This window comes from Talpa occidentalis, unplaced genomic scaffold (assembly GCF_014898055.3).
Source record: "Talpa occidentalis isolate TD23 unplaced genomic scaffold, MPIMG_talOcc4v2.1 talOcc4.3, whole genome shotgun sequence".
Lineage (NCBI taxonomy): Eukaryota > Metazoa > Chordata > Mammalia > Eulipotyphla > Talpidae > Talpa > Talpa occidentalis.
Window position 1 is genome coordinate 123,199,560 of NW_023603184.1, and position 24,887 is coordinate 123,224,446.

Consider the following 24,887-nt stretch of genomic DNA (forward strand, 5'->3'; position numbering starts at 1 on the left):
TACTTCTACTAGTTTTAAAATTTTTTCTTCAGAAGTGTGTTTGGGAACATTTTCTATATTAGAGTTAAGATTGCCATTTCAATAAGTACAGTGGCCCACATTTTTATATCTCTATAAACGTTAATGGAGTTTCACCACACACTTCTGTGAACTTTAAGATGGCTGTTTCCACTTTGCTGATAGAGAAACTAAGGCATGAGGCAATTTCTGAAAGTTTTCCAGAGATTCCCTGAGCTAGTGTAGAGGGGAGCCAGAGAGAGAAAACAATCTGTGTCCTCACTGAAAATATTCCTTGTATGCAAGATAGATGGCAAAACCAGAGTTGGGCTTTTATACTGGCTACTGCCGTCCTAACAAAGAGATCTTTGTAGAAATCTGCAGACAAATATAGAGGGTGTCAAGGTGATTACCAGGATGAATTTTTATGGCCCGAAATGCCTTGAGCATGCTTGATAGCAAGATAGATTAGTTGGTTTTTCAAGGCCTTTCTAACAGTTGAAATTCCCTGCAGAGAAATTCATGGATGAACAATATTTAAAGAGTTTACTTTTCTTTTCCATTTCCTTTACAGATCTATGCAGTTCGATCAGTTGTTCCCAACAAAAGCAATAATGAAATAGTCCTGGTGCTACAGCAGTTTGATTTTAATGTAGATAAAGCCGTGCAAGCCTTTGTGGATGGTAAGTACAGAAGTACCATGAGCTTGAAGATGCTGGAATGAAATAGTCATGTATTCCTTTTTGTTTTCCCCTTAAATGCGTTAAATGCCAATTAGTTACTTAATTATTAAAATACCTTAGTCTCATAAAAATAGGTTTGGCTTTAAAAATGCACATACATACTTAATAAGAGCAGAATTTGTAAATTCTTTTTCCACCATAAAAAAAGCCATACTGTAAATAGTTTCCAAAGGATACTTTCTATAATGCTACTAATTCTACTAGTCATTCCATTTCTTATTAAACATGTCTTATTAAACATGTTTGATGGTGTCCTTGCAAATGGAGGATAATATGTTTCATTCCTGACCTGGAAAGCTTCCTCAGCCAGTGTAGTTCTACTTGACTGGAATCCTGGAACTTGATGTTTACATAGTCTGAGAAGACTGGTTTATTTAATACCCTTAGCTTATGATTTTGAGATTGCCTAATTAGTCACAGTATCAATTCATCTTCTCTACCTCTAAAATGTTTTGTCCTTCTCTAAGAAAATTTGTTTTTTAGACCACCCATTGTCAGTGATGTTATAGAAACTAAAGTCTCGGGAATGTGCTTATTTTATAAATTCATAACTTATTGAATTGGATTTCCTGTAAATTATGGCAAAATTCTCCTCTCCTAATCAAATTAGAGTTCCATTTATGAACAAAGATCCCCTACTTGGCCTTAGTCATCATATATCTTCTGTCCTGGTGTCAGCTTCTGTTTTGTAAATATAGACTAAACATAAACTGACAAACGCCACCAGGGAAGACCAGCATATTCTCTGTCTTATCCCATTAACACTTTATTTGTTAAAGATGGCTTGATTTACTCATTTTCCCAGGAGTTGATCTGAGTAGATCTAAATCTTCCTAAGTTTTCAACAAGTATAATTGCATTTCAGGTCAGGTCTTAGAACCAAGCAACGTAATCACATTCTGATATCTACAGTCAAGGTTTAGGGTCCTAACTAAATTAAAAAATAATTGCTGTTCAAAATAGACCTGCAAGCTCACAATGTGTAACTTTCCCTACTGTTTTTTCCCTTCTTTGTGTATTCGCAGATGTAGACTATTTAGTCATAAGAACAAACGGTAGAGAATGTAATATTAATCTGACTTTGCAGCTTGTCTCAAGAAAAAAAATTGGAAATAAGCACATCCTGGCTCGGATAAACTGTCTTTTCAGGTTTTACTTGCCAATATCACTTGTATGGAAAACAGCTTTGAAAAAGGGAAAAAGTTATTATCCCCAGTCCTCTCCACCCTCACTTGGATTGAGGCCCCCACATTCCCCATCAGGAAAGTTCTTATTACAGAGTGACCCTGATGAGGTGCACAGATGCTCAGGAATTGGTATACTGTCATCAGAGCCTTTGCATGTACATACCAGACTCATTCTTGCAATTTTCACCTTGTCACTGTTGAGATCTCATTTTAAAAAACCCATTGATCGCTAAGGAGTCTCATGTCATTTTAGTTGGGGACCAGTATAAAAACGTGTTTAAAAACCACTGAGAATCACAACTATCTGTTAGGAATCACTTAGGAGGTATATTAAAAGCATTGTTTCTGTGTGGCTTAAAAAAATGCCAAGCAATTTCAGTGTAATTAAAATTTAATAATAACTGTTTCAAAAGCCTCTGTAAACATGGGTAGTTCTTCTTCAGAATTACTCTCTAAAAGCTCATTGTCCAAATTGCAAGTAGAACTTATGTCAAACCATGAAAATTAGAAGAATAATTGAATATTGCTATTGAAGCAGTAAGCAACTCATGTCTCCCTCTGACTAAAAATAAGAGTATTTAACATTTTTTTAAAGATCTGCTTTTATTTAGAAAACTGAAACTTAGTGCTAAGAACTAGCTTGAAGATTATTAGCCACTGGAGTAACTTACCCAAAAAACCTAATGAAAATTACTTCCTAAAGTTTTTTAAAAGAAAAATACTGTGAGGCATTTTTCTTAATTCTCTGGGCAAATTAGAGGAAGACCAGCCCAGTTAATTAAAAAAGTCTGAATTATAGCTTACTTTTAAGTGCAGTCTTATTATTTCAAGCACATGCAACTCAAACAAGCCTAAAAGGAGCATTGAATTGGAAACTTTGAATAGATAGGAATAATTAGCCTGTTTCAACATTAGTCTAAGTAATATGGCCTTCTGCTTATCTAACAGTGACAGCAGACTCAATAATTGGGACCCTACTAATTTGAAATTTGTTATAAATAAAGACCAGCCTGAAGTTTATCTTTGTTTAGCCAACGCACTCATTATAGAGAACTATTCATGTAATAAGGTTGTATGAGAATACATGAATGACATACATACATGAATGACATTGACAGAACCTGGAATTCAACTTGGCATTTGATGAACTTTTTTTTTCATAGTGCACATCTTGCTAAGGCCACATCACATTACTATTCACACCAACAAAGGTAAAAAGTGTCATCAGATAATCTGTCCTTCTTATCACCCTGCAAGAGGTGAACATAATGAGAGGCAGAAAAAGAGCAGGAATAGCCAAACAAAAAACTATGATTCACATGGTTAATAATATTCAAAATCCTATGTTTGGTCCAGAAGATTATAGGTATTTTGATTCATATATCAACTAGAGCAATTTTAATTCTACCTGTGGCAATGAAGCAATCAGAAAATCTCAAGATACATTTCATTTTCTCCAAGACAACATAATGATAAAAGAAAAATAAGCTTCATGGAGTGGGGCTTAATATTTCGATAAAACCAAGATCATGCAGTGAATTAAATGGAAATCTGGAAATAAAAAATGAAAGTGGCATTTTTATTAAGGTAGGATGTATCAAAACAAATGAAAAAGCCCAAGAAAGGATCGCTACCAAGATGGAAAGACACAGATGAATTTTGTGTGGTGTTTTATAATGCGAATATATGTTGAAGATTCTTTGTCTTTGTCTAGGCAGCGCAATTCAAGTTCTAAAAGAATGGAATATGACAGGAAAAAAGAAGGTAAGATTAATATTGATTGAACATTAACAACATCTTCAATCAAAGCCTTTGTGGTTGTTACCATTTTAACAAGGCTGCCAACTTTATGCTGCTTTAAAATATGCTAATATGTACACCAAGAAAACTTCAAATTCAAGGCTCTCTTAAATTACCAGTCACCCTGAATGCCTTTGTTTTCTGTTCAGTGTTTTTAACTACCAGGTGTGCTTAAGAAGTCCCCGGTTTTTCTTTAAGGGGAGCCCAGTCAGAGAATTCAAAGGATTCAAGATGTTAACTTGCCTGAGCATATCCTGTAGCACAAAGGAAAAAATGAGGGAGTGTTTCAAAGATACTTGAAAACCTCTAAATAAATTTTCACATGTTTTTTCCAACTGAAAGAATTTGTCCAAGGCTGCCCTGAGATATATATTTTCTTTCTTTTTTTTTTTTTTTTGCTGAGTTCTCAACTAGATCTTTAATAAAAGAAAGAAGAAAATGCCTTAAAGACCATAGTAAATAAGGGACATTTCTTCCCTTCTCGAGAGATTCCTAGCAACCTGCTCTTGGAGAAGAGAGGAGGGAGAGTTTGCTCTGCCTCATTCAAATTATTTTGCTTTCTTGTCCAGTCACACAGTCTGACTTCTGTGCACACACTGGGCCTCTCATCCCCATCTCCTGCCACCCTGACCTCAGGGGCCTGCGTCCCCACTCCTAGAACTTTCTTGTTCTTGGACTATAACCTGCTTCACGACTGTCAATAAAAAGTCAGCTTCATGTTTCTTTCTTATTTATTTATTTATTGAGGTAACATTGTTTTGCATCGTTGTTTGTCTTTTAGAAGTAAAGGGCAGCCCCCTTCCAGTGATGCTGCCATAGTGCCACCCAAGCACCCATTATCCACCATCATATTCAATGGTGCTCCCTCCCCACTTGTGTTCCTCCCTGCCCCCTTCTCTTGCCCCTCTGAATGTCTTAGTTCTATAGTCTGCTGTCAAGGGCTAGTTTCTGAGTTTGCCTTTATCTGACCCTCTGTCTGTTTCTCTATATTCCACATGTGAGTGACAGCATCCAGTATTTGTCTTTTCCTTTTGACTTATTTCACTTAGCATCATCGCTTCCAGCTCCATCTTTGTTACCACAAATGATTACTGAGTCTTCCATTTTCAAAGTAACTGCCTCTCCCATTCCACTGTCTCCAGCAAAGCCTTGTGTTTTGGGTATCCTGGAATATAATACTCTCCCCCATGATGGAAGGTCGCAGGCCTGAAAAAATAAGTTTTCAGCAAACAAACAAAAAAAAAAGCAGTATTACTTTCATAAAATCTTGAGATTACTAGAATTATCATTTCCTCTTTTTTTACTCCTAGTTTCCATAGAATAGAAAGAAATATGAGGATTTTTTTCTACCTTTTGCATGTGACCATCTTTGACAGTCTCTGCTTGTCTTTAATCATAATTTCCCAGGCTTCTGTGTGAAATGAAGATGATTTGCAAGTGATTGAAAGGCAGTATTTACACTTACATGGAAAAATTTCACATGTGTGGCTTGGGTATTAAATTTCCCTGATCTGAAACAAAGAGCAGACAGCCTCTGCGGACTCAGCCAATTCCTGCGCCTCTGCTTAGGAGACCCAGCAGGAGCTGGTCTCCCCAGCCCCATAATGTGAGGATGTGGGTTCATGGAGTCTGGGGGTGAGCATGTACTGCTAAGCAGCCCTTCAGGTAGTGAAGCACTCCTCTCACGTGAAGAAGCATTTACTCAGGAACATGATTGTGGTTTCAAAGGGGAAGAAAGGGAGTGAAAAGCAGAATTAAAAGAAAACAGTTGCTTTTTATTTGTTTTCTAAAAGTGCTGAGAATAAAGCCAAGTGCTGGTCTCTGGTGCTCCCTAATGCAGTAAATGGGGCAGGGTCTGTCCTAATGGGTCAGGCGTCCATTCACATCGACTGAGACCTGTACCATACTGAATGTTAAGTGTATTGAATATCCCCTGGGTTCAAAACCAAAGTCCAGTAAAGCATTCAGCATAATTAGGAATAACATCTTCTTAATGTTCTATATATTATAGAACATAATGTTCTAATCATAATGTTCTGTATCTCACCATTAGGGCATTTTAGGAAACATGCAGTAAAACCCTGCCCTACTGTGATCATTAAGCTTAAAAAAACTTCATTTGTCTATAATGCAGGGTTGTGCACTTGTTTCTAAGTAAATAGTGAAGCCTTATAATTCTGTTCAGCTAGTAGCCAAGTGGTCAAGGGTCCTGCTACATGATCCAAATCAAGGTGGACCCAAATCAGTTAGCAGTAGCCTGCTCCAACCTAAATATTCATAGGATTACGTATGGGCCTGTGCTGCCTGGGGCCTTAGGGCAGTGGCAGCAATCCCAACATCTCCTGATAGGGCAAGGCCTGTTTTATCAACCCAACCTGGACTTGGAGGATCTTTCTTCTACTTCCACATTTTGCAAAGTTGTCTGCCTTTTTCACACCAATCCCTCCCTGATTTCCCCACCTCCCCAGAGGGTCAGGACCTTAGTGTCCTCCTTGTGGCCCCACTCACCATCACTTCTTTAGAAAACAAGGGCTATTCTCCAGTGGCACCCTAACTGAATTCAAGTTCTTTGGGGGCAGTTAGCAGAAGATTTTACTAAATTAATATTCTTCAATTTGTTCAAATACCATCTCTTATTTAAGACATTCCTTGCTACTTTTTTTCCCTTTGAAGGAACCTTTTCATCAGTATGTTTGTGAGATAATAGTTTATAAAACTTATTGTAAAAAATAAACATTTACATTAAGATAATTACATTCATTTATTGTAGAAAAAGGTAATTGCATTATGGGTGGTTATTAAAATCTAGATGTTTTCTGCATTCTATTAGAGCCAGAAAACAACAACGATGACATATCTTCATCTCTCAGGTTCACCTTATATTTCAAGGGTCTGAGATGAATAATACTATCTTTGTGTTTGTTCCTCATTCTAGAACAATAAAAGAAAAAGAAGCAAGTCCAAGCAGCATCCAGGCAACAAAGATGCTAAAGACAAGGCAGAGAGGCCCGAAGCAGGGCCCTTGCAGCCACCACCCCCACAGATACAAAATGGCCATGTCAACGGCTGTGAGAAGGACAGCTCATCCACTGACTCAGCCAGTGAAAAGCCAGTGCTTGTCCCTCGAGAGAAAAAGATCTCAATACTCGAGGAACCTTCAAAGGCACTTCGTGGGGTCACAGGTCAGTAATTCTTAAGTAATTCAACTTTCAAAATCTTCCTTAATGAGGAAGATGTAGGAGTGAAAGATGCAAAGGGAGCCCAAAGGGCAGTTGCTGCTGCTGTTGATATTGTTGGAAGTGAAGGATTTTGATACGTTGTGTATGCATTCTTCCTGCAGGATTAGTGGGGGCAGAGAGGAACAGGGTCAAAGGACATATACTCAATCTAGCCCTACACTAAATCAGGACTTTTTTTTAACTAAAAAAATCATAATTCTAATCTGTATTAGAATCATCGAAAAAGTGGAAATTCCAGTTTGAAGAAATTTTCTTTGTTGACACCTTTGCTGAGATAAGGAAGAAATAGTTGGTGACGAGATTTTATTCAAGAGCAGGCCAAATTGTTTCCATTCCCAGTGTTTTGTGTTATGTGATAGAACATAATCTTTCAGGATATTAGAATCTGGAATGTTAATTATTTGTGCTATAGATTGATTCATCTAAAAAGGCTGCTTCTTAGTCAACCATAACATCTTGGGTGCATTATTTCTGTAAAATAAGGAAACCGTACTAGAATCTATTACATCAGGTTTTCAACACTACCTGACCCAGTGCTCCACTTTTGTAAAAATCCAAAAATAAATTCATAGATAATATAATCTACCTGGAAATAAAGTAAAAATAGAAGAAATTCAGGAACAGGTAAAAGAGAAGGCCTAATAAAATAGTGAGATGTTCACACCCACTTATCATGAATCACTTTGCACCTACAAGAAGTAAGACAGTAGTCAACTGTATATCAGACACTGTTCCTTTATATGTGACATGTGAGGTAAGAGCTTAATAAGTTCTATTTTTATGTGACTGCTGGTGTGGTTGGCCATGTGTTTTTCCAAATGCTGAAAAAGTCTTTGTAAAATCCTGAGTCCTATAAAGTGCAATCTTTTTCCTAATTCACTCAGTAGTTGAGTCCTAGCATACAACAAATCCAGGAAATCCGTAGGTACACTGAACAAACAGCACTTTGTGTTTATATGTAAGGTGTCCGAGAGGATGTGAGAGTTCAGGACACAGGCATCCCCTTGTGCGTGGAATTTCTGTGAATGTCAGTCATTTCGCAGTCACCTCCCCAAAATCATTTTGATACAATTTTTAAACACCTATCATTTTTTCAAAGTATCTCCCAAGAGGGTAGATCCCTTAGTGAGAAACACTACACTGAATGATTCCCAAAGTCCTCCTTCTAGTTACAAAATCCGGAGTTTATTGAATCAATGACATTTTAAACTCTTTTGACCTGCAAAGCATTCAGGCCACAATGGATTCAGAGAAGGATGTGGTATGGTCCAGAACCAAGGGAACTCATACTTGGAAATTCTTGAAGAGAAGCCTGTGCATACACCAGGGATGTTTGGAGAAGAGAGCTAGCTGTCATGGAGGCTAAGAGATGGGGGAGATGAGGGAGCAGTGGGGCCTGACAGACAGAGAGCCTTGAGGTGGTCGAGAGAACTTAGCAGGTAAGAAAGGAGTAGGGAGACTGGACCAGCACCCTCAGACACTGTGTCCTGCTCTGTGTAAGGCAGTGCTCTGGTCTGATAGTCCATCCAAAGATGAATAAGACAGGGGCCCTGCCTAGAAAGAGTTCAATCTAACAGAATAGATAGGTACATATATAGAAAATTTCATGCGACAGGGACCAAATTAGAGATACAGTGAGGAAGCATTAACTAGCACTAGTATAACATTTAGCTAGACACCTGTATAACACACGAGTAAGTTTCTAAGTAGCTCACTAAGCAGTAATTTTCTTCTGAAAACTCATGACCTAACAAATTTCTGTAGTAAATGCTATAATTCAGATAATCCTTAGTACAAGATGATTTCTTAAAACCAACCAGCCAATAACAAAAATAACATATTTCCCATTTAGAATCTAAAATTTCCAGGAATTTTTAAATCAGTGTTTGCTGTGCCTTTAATTTTGAGAACGTTTTGATTTATAACCAGGGCAGGAGAAAGAAATTAAATAATCCAGTGGCAGATTCCCAACTTTACTTGTTATTGCTTTCACATGAATTACTTTCAAATCTAATTACTCAAGTTGCTGTTTTGATATCAATCATAGACTAAAAGCCTAGCACGAATATTTGTTCATTTACCTTTAATTTATACCTTCTTCCTAAAACAATTTTGGTAACTCTATCAAGGATATAACGTAAGAGCAAATGCAATATTGAAGTGCTTTGCTTCAGGGTGGATAGCTGTCTTGAAAGTTAAGTACCCACCAGGCATGTTCTCTGTACAAGGGGGGTTTGTAAACCCTAAGGTAAAACTTTTAGCAAAGAATCCTTATTACATAGAGACATTCCAGGATTCCTTTGGTTTTGTAAATTTAGCATGAAGATATCAAGGAATGTAAGGATTATTTGTTAATGTCACTGGTTCAATACAAATCTCCTCATCATGTAAATTTTTCCATTAAAGAATAAATTATCGTAGTGGAAGATTATTAGATGTTTTTGCATAAGGAAGGGAATCCTGCTGGTTGACCATTAACTTCATTAAAAGCTCACTTATTATGATCATAAATTTTAAAATGAGTTTGTAACTCGTTTTAGGTTTTCCTTCCCAAAGATGGTAAAGATTAATCAGAATGTTGATACCAAATGATGTCAGATGACTTTTGTTCAATCTATCTGAAATCCCGAGACCTCTAATAGCTATTTCACAGATGACTATTAAGGTCTTGGATATTCTGCACCCCATTTTGAGTAAACAGAATTAAAAAGGATGGAAAAGATCCTTTGATCCCTATCCCTCACTTTGTAGAAGTGGAAGCCAAGGCCGCCCACGTTGAGAAGCTGAGGGGATAACCCACACCTCTAGGGTAACTCTATTTGGTTTGGAAAAGACTAGTAATTTGGAAAAATCCATTTAACTTTATGCATGCATGGGAGAGTTATGGCTAAAACCACTGGCTCCCTAACTCCTAAAAGATGTATAATTGAAACATTAGGGAAAATAATCATGACAAATCCAGATAATGGTATTTTTTTCTCATACTTCCTTTCAAAATACGAGCTTAAAAGAAATCTCTGGTCTGTTAGTCATTGCACATTTATCAAGTTTTTCAATAATGAAACTGGCTCAAGAAAGCTTGCCCTAAATGCCCAGCTGGGTAGCAGGCTGTGCACATGTGGAACGCATGTTTTATCTTTTTATAACACCTTTACATTCAAGATCTCTCTTTTTGAAAGTTTTAAACAGAATCATTTTCTGGTAGGGGAGAAGTTAGCTTTTAAGATACATGCAGGTGGCTCAGGGGTGTTAGTGTGACTTCCTACATGAAACCAAAAGCATCATCCTTTGAGACTGTAAATATAGCTCAGCCGAGTAGGACAGTGCTGCATGTCAGCATATAACTTATATAGCTTAGGAGCTTGGGAGTTTGGTTTAATCTTAGTACAAAATTACTTGTTTAAGCCGTGGAGTAGTTTCTTATTTCAGTATTTTTAATAACGACTCAAATTAGATCTTTTACATAATCCAATCAAGATCATCCTTGGTCCAGAATACAAAGTTAGGCAAGCAATAGATACACCAAGGTTTATTTTTACCGAAAGAAATGCTAGGATCATTTTTATTTCTAAGGCCCCATCTAAATGTCTAAAGCGGTTAATGACCTCAGGGTTCAATTTTCCCAAATGTTCCTCCTGCTCTCTTGTTCTGAGGGCTTAGATTGCTGAGATGTACCGTATAACTTATATAGCTTTGTTTCTCACCATAGAGGACAAAACAGGAATTCAGATTTCTGTGTTGTCTTTCTCCCACTGAACACAATTCCCAGTGAAGGGGCAAGGATCAGGATATGGGGCACTGCTGACTTCACTGAGATAAACTTGGGGGTGGGATCCTTGTCCTGGGCCCTTCCAACCCCAGCAGACTTCCTTTATATCCCCTCATCTTGTAAAGAAACCTGGAAAGTCAGCTTTTCTGTTACCTGTTACTTGTCTCAAATAGCCAGCTCCCTGCTGTGTTCACCTACCTCGAGCAGCCCTGTCATGCCCTTTACAATGCCGATTCTGTGTCAATCGGCCTGGAACATAACTGGCTTCTCATTCTCATTTGAGGCGAACCAAATGTGTGGAAAAGGATCTTACTATTTTACAATGTTAGCTTCATTTATACTTCTTGTATAAACCAAACAAACAAAAAACACCAGCCCATCAGACTGTTGCACAATATTTTATAAAGTGAGATTTCTTCTAGTATGTCCATGCACAGTTGTTGATACTGCTGTTGGCCCTAGATTATTTCCCCTGTTTCTCTAAATCCTATATTGGACTAGAGGATTAGAAAAGATCAACAAGAAGAAAGCAGCTCACCTAGAACTTCAATAGTAAAGTCAAATGTATATTCTGGGGTTTTAGCAGTGCCGGGTCTCAAAAGGAAGCCATATAATAAATAGCTAGGAACAAGAGCTTTAGCATTGACATCGTTGGGTTCAGATCTTGGCCTCATCACTTAAACAAGGTGTGGGACACCCTGGCTGAGTTAACCACTCCGTGTCTTAACCTCTTCCCCTACAAAATGGAAAATAAACTCCACTTTACAATATGTGGTGAGCATTGAGTGAGATGCATAAAGAGATGATCAGTTTCAGGCACAATGTAAACCCTCAAATCATTTATTTATCTGTCCAGAAATTTTTTCAGCATCTGATAATGTGCTGGAAGTTCTTCTAGGGGAAATAAACAAGATAACAAAGTTTTTGTCTCATGGAGTTTGCATTCTTTTGGGGGATAGGAAGAAGATATGCATAATAAAGGAGAATACCACTAAGACACAAGGTCAAGATAACTATAGATTATAGCAAAGGTTGTGAAGGCACAAGGACAGAGACGGAGCAGGGGTCCAAGACGACATGCTTGAGCAGAAAGGAGAAATTTAACGTGAGACCCAGAGGCTTCAATTCAGATTCTCTCACACCAGGCTATGATGGTCTGAACAGCCAATGTGTTATTTAAACCTTAAGTCAGGACCTTTAGCTGAAGCCCCCATAAAGTTATAACCATAGGTTTTTACTAGTTTTAATTAAAGATATAACAATTTATTAATTATATACAATTATATGAACATGCACAAAGTACAATTTATCATTGTGCTCATTCCTCTGTAATTATTATTTTAGTATCTGAAATACTTGGTTTTAACTCCCATTTATAGCTGTGTGTTGCTCAGTCTCAACCTCAGCTTCTACAACTCTGTGTCTGAATTGTTCACATAATATTAGGGAAGACCTCAGGTTGCATTTTAGTGACTCAGACTTATGCTTCTTTCTCCGTATATGACAAAGCAGAAAGGGACAGACACAGACACAGGATGTAGTGACATGAAGATGCAGGAAATATAAATGCCCTTGGATTGTTTTTGGCACTTGGGTGGAGTAAAACCCAGAGTCTTCTCTTTCTCATTTGAAAACTAGTTTTGCTGCAACCGTAGAGCAAAAACACAGAACTATTCATCTCTGAATAGCTGATACCTTGCTAATATCTCCCCTACCTTGTTGAGAGGATTTCAGTTACAAATGGAATGAACTCCTGCAAAAGAACAAAAGGCCCCTCCAAAAACTTGTTAATGATTTTGAACAAATGACTCTATCAAAATGCAGTGAGAATGAAGCTTGTTTTGCAGGTTCAGTGAGTTGACACACCTACTGGTGTCATTGGTGTCATGACAGCTTAATTCATTGATTTTATTATCTAATAAATAAATAAACCTGTAAGGTATTAATGACACATGAGACCTTGTTAAAAAAACCAATGTAAATAAAACTCAAAAATATGTTTCCAAGCAGAGAGTTGCTATCTGTATGCTCAATAAACTGATGAGATTTTATAGGACTTGAATGAAATAGTGAAATATTTGATAAAGAAGTTTTGAAAAGACAGCACTGACTGATATTACATCTAAATAAACCCATTTTGGTCTCTGTTCCCAAGTTATTGCTTCCTCTGAATATCTGTTAATTACTCTGTTAGGTAGCTTTAGAAAGATGATGGAACATGCAAATCCAGGTGCACAGTATGCATAGTAGTTGCAGTGTGCAAAGAGTTTTCTTGGGGCATCATCAATAGACCATTATTCTGTAACATCTCAAGTGAGTTATCTTTACTCAGTTTCCATTTCTTCATCTCTCTCTCTCTCACTTACCAACCTATTCTTTATAGCTTGCAGCCCTGTCACTCCAAGGAAATTGCCCCCACTAAGTTCACCGATGGGGTCCTCATAGTGAACTTGGCAGACATTCTTTAATCCTTACTTTACCTTTTCATTTCAACATTCAATGCTATTGACCCATTCTATCCTTGACCACTATGTCTTTTCTCTTTGGCTTCTGACATGACACTCTCCTGTTTCTTCCCCTCTGTCTTCATTGCTTCTCCGTTTCCCTTGAGGGTCATTTCTTCTCCATGTAGCTGTTAATTGTTGAAGCTATTTAAGGCTTAGTTGTTCCAAGTCCTTTATTATATGAAGCTATACTCTCTTCATGGATCATTTCAACCATACCCTAGCTTTAATTATGTAAGCTGACTCACAAACTCACCATCTCAGTGCAAAGTCCTCTCTGAGGTCCAGACTTGACATTTTCACTTTGACATTTCAAAGCCCTGTGACAACATGCTCAAAACAAACTCGTGACCCAGTGTTAGTTGCCCTTTAGTGTTCCTGATCTTACTATACCATCTATCCACTGTGCAAGCCGGAAAGCTAGGTGTCAGTCATGACATCTTGCTCTCTGTCATTCCCTCCATCCAAGCCATCACCAAGTACCATTGATTTTTTTTTCCAAATAGTCCCAGAATCCATTCATCTCTCACTGTGTGTACCTCTGCCTTCCCACCCAAACCATCATCCTCTCTTGCCTATGCAGCTATAATCATTCACTCATGAATTGTGTTTCCATCTTATTCATTCTCTATGCTATAATCTTCTCAGAATACAAATCTGAACTCTTTTTCTAAAAGATTTATTTATTTATGCATACAAGAGCTGGGGTACAGGCCAGAGGTGTGGGGGGTCAGTGAGAAGATTCACCAGAGACAGAGTAGGGAGCAGAACAGGTGGACTGACCAAAATACACTGCTGAGGGGAGCAGCGGGCGAGCCAGGAGAGGTCTGCTGCACCATGGGGGTAGCTCGCTGGCCAGGGATTGAACTCGTGCTGCATTGGCTGTGGACAGCTCCGTAAGGTGTGTCTTAGCCCCTTGTGCCACCATGCAGGCCCAAATCTGAACTCTTAAGACAACTCTTAAAACAACTATTACCCTGGCCCACAACTAGTGTAGGCTGACCCCTGTGTCCTGCTTCAGCTTCATTGCCTGGCATTCTTATTCTTGTTCTCTCTGTTGTAGCTATCCTGGTCTCCTGTAGTTCCTCATACTGGCCATGTATATGAGTCAGGTTCAAGTCAGGAGACAGAAGCCACACTGTTTTTGAATGGGCAGAATTACTAACTAAATCAAAAAGAGGTAGTCAACTACTAAAAAGGACAATGAGGACTTGTGGGGATCTAGACATGGCAAGAGAGCATTTATTATCTGTAGGAAGATTGGAGAAAGAGGGCCTCCCTGCTGGCGCAGCGGTTGAGCACTGGGTTGCGAAGCTGCCCGCAGCCTCTGCAGTGCCGGTCCGATCCCCAGCCACCGGGTGAGGGTCCCACATGGCACGCAGACCTCTCCTACCACCCGCTGCTCCCCTCAGCAGTATACTTCGTCAGTCTACCTGCTCTGCTCCGCTCTGACTCTGGTGAATTCTCTCGCCCTCCTGTGCTTCTGACTGTACCCAGTGCTTGTGTAAATAAATAAATAATTCTTTAAAAAAAAAAAAAAAAAAGATTGGAGAAAGAAGGTACTAGGACTGGGAGAGTCCTATTCCAAGACTGAGGTTCTGAACTTACCAGAGAAGCATTTTTGGCCATTAATAATAATGCACCCTTTTGGTGGCAAGAAAAAAAAAAAAAAACTTGTCACATGGAATGTTCCTTGATAATCTGCAGAAGAGACCAGCTATTGCCAGAGGTATAGATAGACTGGAACTGCCAGTGGGGGAGGGAAGGGCAGGAGTATGGCAAGAGAGTGAGTGGAGCACCTCTGGGTGGCTGTTGTTTCCTGTGATGAATAATAATAATTGTGAAGGGCCAAAGTCTCAAAAAGAAGTGTATTCCATCCTTTCCACTTTGCAGGGTCATGTAATATTGCCCATTACTGACAAAGCTAGCATTCTGTTCCTGGGGTCCAGCTCCATTATCGCACAGTAGGGTAAATAAGGTTAGATTTGGAGCCATGGGCAAATAACTCAATAACTGGATCATAATGCTTGGTCCTGCCTCAAATATAGTCTCTGTCTGGAAAATACTTTTTCGCCTCTCCACCTGTAACTCCACATTTGTTTGTGTGGTAGTTTGATTTATACATCTTCCTGTTAGACTTAAAGTTTTATAAAGATAAGAACATCTTTCTTTGATCACCTAGAACAATTACTGGACATAACAGATACTGAAATAAACCTTCCTTGTGGTCTCTATTGAATTATTAGTGATAAATATGTAAAGTGTAGGCTAATTTAAAAAAATTTAATTGCTATGTCTGAATTCCAAAACAATTTATATTAATGGAAGAAATTTGAGAAAAAAAAAATGCATTAAGGGTTAAGGGAGAAAAAAACCCGACCTCCCAGAAACAATTATTGTTAAATTTCCTTTAAAAATTTTTACCTTCACAGATAATAGGCTTTTAAATGAAACCTATTCACATATTCACCTATAGTATGTGAATTTTTGTATTCTGCTTTGTACTTAACATGGCATTATTAATACAACCAATATCATTATATAGTCTTTTAAAGCATGCTTTTCATGGCTGCTTTGTATATTTTTAATGTGTTATGTTTCTTTCATTTATTTCTAAGCTGTTGTCCATGTGTTTTGTTTCCATTTCTTTGGTATTATAAACAATGTTACAGTGAACATTTCTTGTCTATAAAGCTTTGTGAACAACCATTTCCTTAGCATATTTTCTTAGAAGTAGAATTAAAAGTGTATAGATATTTCTAAAGTCAATATATTACTATTGAAAAATATTGTACTAATCTAATTTTTTACTTATAAAACTGATACTAGGGAGATAGAACATTTTTAAGATGCTTAATTTGCATGTTTATTTCTTCTATGACTATTTAAGAATACTAATATCAGTAACAAACCACTACCAAATTTATTATTATCAGTTACCATGTTTACATTTAAGAGACTGGTAGCATGCTTTAAGTAATAGAGACATTAGGCATTGTAGACATAATTTATAACAAAATTTGTTCCTTTATCAATTTTTCTATACCTACTTTTTGTTATCAGATGATGTGCTTTATTGAAATTACGTGTGTATAGGAAGAGAAAGAGAGTTTTCAGAAAGTTTCAAATCTTAATAGAAAATGACAGTACATATATTATGAAAATATTTGAATACATGTCTGTATACTTTTCCCAAGGGGAGGATTTCTTTTATCTGATACTATTAAAAAAAAAAGTTCATATTTTACTGTATAAGTCAAGGAAAGTCAAATATATAAGTTGATACCATGATTTGATAGACCTCAGTATTGGCAAGAGTTAATTGTTAAAATAATTGCATGACTGTAGCTGAGTATAGATGGGAACAAATAAACTAGAAAATAATTTGGCAATATATACAAAGAACTTTTTAAGAAGAGGAAAGTAATGAATTTATATCTTTCTAATCACAAACTCTGTTGAATTATAGTAAAGAAATTTTTAAATGTAGAAATCCACAATAATGAAGAAAAAGGGAGAGAGGAAATCGATTTCTAGAAGAAGGAAAATAAATAGAAAAGGATAAACTGATGATGCAGAGAATGGGAAGCTGTAGTATAAAGAATTTAGAGGGAGGGAACTTTGGTAGGGAGATGGATGATGCCTGGCAGAAAATGAGTAAGTTCCTAATTCAGAATTAGAGAGGGCAGAGGTCAAACTTAAAAAGAAATATAAAGGAGGGCGATTTAATGAAAATATCTTATGGAAATGCTGTAATCCCCCTATCATCTCTTCTACCCCCAGCTTATTCTATAAGATGATTCATGTTTACTTTTAGGACAAAAAAAGGGAGAGTAGGAATGGAGAGTGATATGCTAATATTTTGATAACCTATTAGAACAAAAGTCAAAACTTTTCAGATTAAAAATAAAATCTAACATTTCTCAATGTGTCATCCACAATGTTCACTTCTGAAGAAGTAAGAAAATGTGACCTATGGTGAAGAAAAAGATTAGTCATTAGGAGCAGACAACCCATAGGCAACCCAGATGTTGAAATTAGCTGCTCAGGGTTATAATATTTTACTATTTTACAGGGAAAATGGATATAATTGGTGAAGAGAAAGGAAATTTCAGGGGGGATTAGAAAGAATGAAATGAAAATCTTAAAACTAAGAAGTACAATATCTGCCCTTGACAGCAGTTTGGACAATAAAGAAGAATGACTCAGTGAACCTGGAGACAGGTCAAAAGAAATGATCCAAATTGAAGAACAGAGAGAAAAAGATTAAAAGAAAAAATAAAACAGTACCTCAGTGAACTGAGAACAGTTTCAAACAACCTCATATATACATAATTGGAATCTCAAAGTGAGGGATAAAGGGGAATTCTATGATGAAATAATACCACAGTTTTTCCAAATTCACTAGAAAACAATAACCTATATTTCCAAAAAGCTCACCAAAATCCAATCAGGGTAAATTATAGAACTATTTATTGGTAAGATATATTACCCAAACAGTAAGTATAATAAAGAGAGTATGACCGTATTAGCACCAAAGATTTCAATACAACAAATATTACTAGAGATGATGAGGATCATTTCATAATAATAAATACATCAGTGTATTAGAATATGTAATAACCCTAAATGTTTATGCTCTTAATAATTGAACTTCAAAATCATGAAGCAGTAGTAAGTATAGAAAGGAAGAGAAAAATTCAAGTCAGCTGTAGATTTTATCACTATTTTCTTAGCAATTACTAGAACAAGTTGATTAAAAATCAGTAAGAATTTTGAAGATTTGAATAATACTATCAACAACTTGAGTTGATTGACATTTATAGGAATCTGCACCTAACAACTTTAAAAGGACATGACTTTTTCACCAAATAGGCCAATTACTGGACCATAAAATATGGTTCAACAAATTTTTAAACATTAAAATTTTTAGGGAACTCTCTAAATAAAATACAATTAAATGTGACAGTAAGATATCTAGAAAATTTCCCCAAAATTTGCAATTAATCTTCTAAATCTAGTGCTTAAAAAAATTCAAAGAGATATTAGAAAGTATTTATAGTTGCATCCTAATAAAAATACAGTAACCCAATTACTAGTATCTGGAATAAAATTATCCCTAACCCTTCACTCATTTAAAAATTAACAAGGTATTATAACCAATGTTTTGCAAAAAAATTAAATAGGTAAATTAGATGAAATAAATTGCTTCCTTGAAAAACACAACTGCTCAAAATGTGTTTCTGAGAAGAAATAGAAAATTGAATAACACTATGCCTATCAAAGAAATTCATAATTAAAATTTCTAGGTTCAAATGGCTTCACTGATAAATGCTAACAAACATTTGAAGGAGAAATAAAATCTTAAACTGAATCAGAAAATCAAAAGGGAACACATCTTAATTCATTTTATGTGGTTAGCATAAACTTTATCAAAACCTGACAATGTTGTTACAAGAAAAATTATAGAACAATATTGTTCATGAAAACAGATGCAAAATCCTCAACACAGTATTGACAAATTGAAGCAATATGTAAAAAAGTATAGTGCACCATGACCAAGTGTGCTTTATCTCAGGAATGCAACATTGGTTTAACATTTAAAAACCAATCAACAAAATTTACTATATTAACAGAATAAAAGAGAACAATATAATCATTTCAATTATGAAACAAAAAAATCACTTGATAAAATAAACACTCTCACCAAACTAGAAATGTAAGAGAATTCTTGAGTCTGATAAACAAATGAAAAACCAAATAGCTAACATCATAAGAATAAACCTTGAATGCAATTTTCCTAACTTCAAGAACAATGCAGGTGTTAATTCTGCATTGTACTAGGATTCCCAAGCAGTCCAAAATCGCAAGGGAGGATTAGAAAAGAAAAAGTTAAGCTTCATTTACAGATGTCACTGATGCCTATGTGGAAAATCTTAAGGAATCTACAAACAAACAAACGAAAACCAAAATTAATGAGAAAATTAACAAGGTTTCTGAGTTTGAGTTCAATATATCATTGAAACACCCATTTTACTTCTGTATTCTGGGAACCAACAATTGGGAATTGGAATTTTTTAAAATATTATATACAATAACATAAAAAGTCTATAATGCCTAGGAATAAATTTAAAGATGCACAAGCTTTGAAAACTATAAAGTAATGCCAAAACAAATTAAAGAGAGATAAAATAGAGAGATACATCATGTTCAAGTGTAATAAGATCCTATATTGTTAAGATACCAATTATCGCTAAGTTGATTTATAGATTCAACACAAAGCCAGTCAAAAATCCCATTAGATATTTTTTAGAAATAGAGAAGCTGACTCTTAAATTTGTATTGAAATGCAAATGAATTAAGATATCAAAAAGAATCTTGAAAAAAAAAGAGACAAAGTTTGAAGACATAAATTACCTGATACTAAAACCTGTTCTATAATTACAGTAAGCAAGACAGTGTGGTATTGAGGTGAGGATAGACAGTTAGTTCACTGGAATAGAGTCCAGAAATTGACTCAGTCAATTGATTTTCAGCAAAGGTGCAAGACAACTCAATGGATAAAGGCCAACTCAGATGTATTGTGTTGTAGTCTTGTTTTTTTTCACTACTTTTCACATTTTACTTACTAGTTGTTAAAGGAAAAGAGACTGTTCCATTTACCTCTATAAATAAGTCAGAGCTAGCACACAATGGGTGCTCCATATGTATCTGTTGTGTCAAAGAGAATCAGAAACCACAAGATATTCAGGAAGTTACATAGATGGATATGTTAGGATTTAATAAATATTTTAATAAAAGTGATGATCAGATAATAGTTAATTAAAACAACACACACTCATAGGAGACCTTTCTAGACACATGGACAAAGATTCCATTTAAAAACAGGGGTGGGAAGAGCACAAGGGACTATGTGATGGTGCATGGGTGAACTGGTGGTGGGAATTTCACAGAGACTACACCTGAGAGGAGAAAGCATACATTGTACAAAAATGAAGAATGATGTGAAATATATATGCAATTTTTACTGAAATCTGAACAGATTGGGTATTTCCAGATCTAACTTTTCTTTCCAAGATGTGGCAACTTTGGTTCAAGAATTTGATGAATTTTAGACTAAGACACCCAGACTCATATTAAACTAGGTTCCCTGTAATTGGAAGGGCCTCGTTCTTCTGTTCAATATTCATCATGTATCTCCTAGGCACCAAGCATATAATAATGAGTGAGAAGGTCATTACTCGGTCACCACTTTCTTCGCATAGAAATTGCAGATAATATTTAAGATTTCACTAAAATCAATATTCTCTTAGTCTAAAATATAAATTGGTGGCAATTACAGATTGTAGACTACCAATCTCACACTCCTTATAGTTTATATTAGGGCTATCCAGTAGAAATACAATATATAATATGTGAAGTAATAAAATATAATGTAAAATATTTAATTTAAAATTTTCTAGTAATAACAGTAAAACAGTATAAGAAAGTAATGAATTAAATTGGGTAATATAGCCTATCTAACAGTATATCCAAAATATCATTTTCACATGTGGTCAGTATTTTTTATATTATCAAAGAAATATTTTTAATTTTTGTGCTAAGTCTTTCAATTTCAGTATATATTTAATACTTATGGCACATCTCAGTTCAGACAAGCTGTATCTCAGGTGTTTAGTAGCCACATGTGGCTAGTGGCTACCTTATTTTTGGACAGTGAGATGGATCAACTGCAAGTGTGTGCCATCTATTGAAGTTCATAAGTGAATTCTAGAAAGAACTGCTGGTGCTTCTGGAGGAAAGTCAGTGTCCAGGAAAGAACTCCCATTATTTTGTTGCTAGAAATATTTGTGTATTTTACTGTGATACCTGTATAATTCCACCAATTTTCATTTTTGACAAAACCCAGTTTTGTTGTATTTGGAAACAGATCTGTTCAGTCAGTGGGCCGCTATACCAAGTGTTTTTTGAAAATTTTAGATCTTCCTGGTATCTTCCATTGTTTCCCACCAATATTGAGACAACTTTTCAGGACCAAAGAAAATACTGCTATACACGTTTCTCAATAAATGTTCACTGGATGAATGATGAAATGAACCAGTAGTCCACATATCAGTTCTCTGATGTACAACAGAATATTTTTAGCTCTAGGTTAATGAGCCCATGCTCATTTGCATGCTTGTCCTCTGTGTAAAATCCTTTTGCACTGATCAGAAAAAAATGTTTTCCTCTATGCCAGGGTAATGACTTCCATTAGGCTAGAATACTGATCCACATATTTTCAAAAATAAGATTAATTTGCTACACTATATACATATGATCAGTATTTTAGAGTCACAATACATATTTCAGCAAGGCTGAATCACAACTGTGATTTAGAGAGGGAATGAATTGGGACCAGCCTGTATTTAATCACTGTTTTAACAAAACATTTATAGACACATCAAAAAAGTCATTATTCCTCTTTCACAATAGAGTTTCTCAAGGTGGGTGGTGCTACTCATCTCCACTCCAACAAAATCACCTGGGAAATAAAGTCTGGGCCCACTGTTCAGTGAGAATTCTGAAAGTGGTATCTGAGAATTTGCATTTGTAATAAGTACCAGGGGAGAACTCATGCACACTGAAATCTGACAACCTCACTGCTCTGCAGTGAGGTTCCACTCAGTGTAACTGAAGATGAAATTGCATACCACTATTTAAATCTGTGTTATTACTGGAGGAAATACTGTTTTCAATTCTCATTCACTTTGTTCACTACATTTGATAAACATCTCATTGTGTACTATAATTTCCCTTTAAATTGTAAAAGGTCTCATTACTCAAGCAGTAGAACGTATGTTACGCTTTCTTGATTATATAGATTATGAATGATGGGATCGACTAAAGTCAAGTTTATAGTTATCATAAATGGGCTAATGTCTAAAATTAAATTGATTAGGACTCAGATCACATTCTTTTGCACTTTACAAATGTAATTTCTGAAATGTTTTTGACAATAACAGAAAAGTTATCCTTTGCTTCTTTTTCAAGGAAGTCATTTTAAGTGTACCTTATTTCAATCACAATTCTACAAATTGCTATTGAGGCAAACATAAGTACTGGGGCTTCAAAATTGAGCTGCATTTTAGTATCTGCCTTAAAGAGAATCAGCTTATCCAACACAGGGGTTAGGGGCAGACATGGAAGCCTTGTGTTAAGTCTGATGCACAGAGCTTTTATGAGACATCATAGGAGTGGAGAGAAGTAAGGTAGAGTGACTATTTGAAAAAAGAAAAGTCTTCGAGTAGACATATAATGTTGTACTCTGTAAGTATGAGGCATAGTATGCCAGAGAAAGAAATTCCTCCAAGGTCACCCATGACATAGGGAAGATTAGAACATGGGTTTCCCCAATCCAAGCCTGCATTCTTTCTACTATCTCAAACATCTCCAAGCACCTGGCCTTTAGAAGCACTCTGGCTTCCCTTCTTTCACATCCAGAGTACTCTGGTTTTGAGTGAGATGTTAAGGGTAATATATTTCCTTTTCAAGCCACTAAAGTGCCATTTCATTCACTCCAGCAATAACTAAATAGAAACCTGCCTTTAAAAGATGCTGAAAGAAACATGCTACTAATTTATTGCCACATTTATTAAAGCTCCAGAGAGACTCTTGACTACCTGATTTTAAATATAGTTGAGATAGTATAATGATGTTTCCTGATTTAATCCCTCCATAAATTAGGCAAAATTATTATAGTACCTGTTGTCACTTCATTCTTGCCCTATCTCCAGTCACTCCTCTGCCTTCATTAATTCAGAATAAAATACCACAAGACAGTAATATAGCACTTGAAGAGAGAAGATCACAGATTTATAGCATCAACTTAAAGACATATTTAAACACACCTAAGCCTTTACCAAGTAGGAAAAGAGGCCCTGCTCATTTCATGTAAGGCTGCTAATAACCTTCCTCAATAGTTATAGGTAAAAAAGCTAAGCCTAAGATAGGTAAAGTGGCTTGCCCAGGTCACTCTGCATGTAATTATCAGAGTCCAAAAACTCGCCCAGGTATTCTGACTCCAAGTACAAGGCTCTTTCTAGTTGATCCTCTAGTCTTCTGGAATTCTATGAAAACAGTTTCTCAACTGTTTGCAATGAAAGGTGTTAGTGCCCAGATTGAAACAAAAACAGAAATCTTGGCATCCCCCATCACTTTATCATCAGTGTTTTTAGTTTATCACTTCACAGTCATTATTTGGTGTTTTCTTACAGAAGGCAACAGACTACTGCAACAGAAACTATCCTTAGATGGGAACCCCAAAGCTTTACATGGAACACCAGAGAGGTCAGATGGCCTACAGTGGTCAGCTGAGCAGCCTTGTAACCCAAGCAAGTCTAAGGCAAAAACATCTCCTGTTAAGTCCAATGCCCCTGCAGCTCATCTTGAAATAAAGCCAGATGAGTTGGCAAAGAAAAGAGGTAAAGTGATTTCTTTTGCACAAATGATTCGACATATTTTGCACACAGAGAAGTGCCAGATGACAGAACTTTCCAAAAGATGCTTTTCAGTGAAGAGAGATATCCACGAAATTGCCTTTCTTTCTGAGACCCACATAGGTGGAAGGGCAGGTGTGATTCCTCCCTGGGTGATCCAAGGGCCTGAATGGTTAATGGAATTACACATGCTTTCTCCTCCTCTTGATTTCATTCCTTTCTCTGTAGGCATGGATAGATTTTTACCACAAATACTTTCTGTCCTAATATCTTATAAAGCAAATATTAATGCAGGAGCTCTCTTTAAAAATGTGCATGATGAATGTTTGCCTGATACCAGCTTCATCACTGCATTGAATGAAGAAGAATCTAGAGGCTGCTATGTCTTCTTCAGATATAATCTTCCTCATATAAATTCAGTTCTGTGTTAGAACTGTCAGGCAATTTAACACTGAAATGTTTCCTACTTGACATACTATCATTTTATTAATTTTAGAGCTTTGATGAACTTTATACAAAATTGGTGTTAAAAATGAAAGGGACTCAATCACTTCCTCTCTGATTCCCAGATTGAAAATACTTTTCTCATTCAGCCTTAGTTGTATCTGATTTCCTTGGTTTTGGTTGGATATGCTTTCTTGCTTTTCTTGAGGGAGATTTCTTTCTTGTAAGAAACATGTCTAGTTGGGATAAGTACAGTTTGCCTATTTTCTCAGTACTATCTGTAAACCCTGGTGAGGGTTTCAGGAAATCAGGCAATATTGGCACCCACAGAGTGGCCTTAAGTCTGCTGCTGTCATTACAGGCTGGCTCGGGACCGTTGAGGTCAGAGCCAGCATACCTGGCACTGATGGTCTGTCCAAATCTGGCTCATTTGTACCTCTCCCAATCTCTGTCAGTTTCCTCTTCCAAAAACCCTGCTGGGTTTTAACCACTTTGAGTGGTGTTTATAGAGAAAGCCGGGTGCCAAGAGTCTTTAGGCATATCATATTCTAAGAAGCTGCAGTTTGTGCTAGAACATAATAGCTAGAGCCTCCTTCCAAAGAGCAAAGGAGACACGTGTGCCCAAAATGGCCTGGCCATGGAGCCCACTCCTCTTTGGAGTTGTCCAGTCCATCCATTCTAAATTTTAAAACTCTGGCTTATCCTCTTGACACAACCTTTTTTTTT

At 36.4% G+C, this 24,887-nt stretch overlaps 1 protein-coding gene across 8 annotated transcripts in view; it reads left to right on the forward strand.

Annotated features, from left to right (window-relative positions):
• Window positions 1–24,887, forward strand: part of SPATS2L (spermatogenesis associated serine rich 2 like) — a 171,755-nt gene that overhangs the window by 102,242 nt on the left and 44,626 nt on the right. For 6 of the 8 annotated variants that reach the window (XM_054699976.1, XM_037523797.2, XM_054699979.1 and 3 more), the window contains 4 exons: window positions 572–680; window positions 3,642–3,691; window positions 6,663–6,909; window positions 23,496–23,702. In XM_054699976.1, the coding sequence (XP_054555951.1) occupies window positions 572–680; window positions 3,642–3,691; window positions 6,663–6,909; window positions 23,496–23,702 (613 nt within the window). The remainder of the gene's footprint in view (window positions 1–571; window positions 681–3,641; window positions 3,692–6,662; window positions 6,910–23,495; window positions 23,703–24,887) is intronic. The other 2 variants (XM_054699981.1, XM_054699982.1) reach the window with 1 other exon arrangement.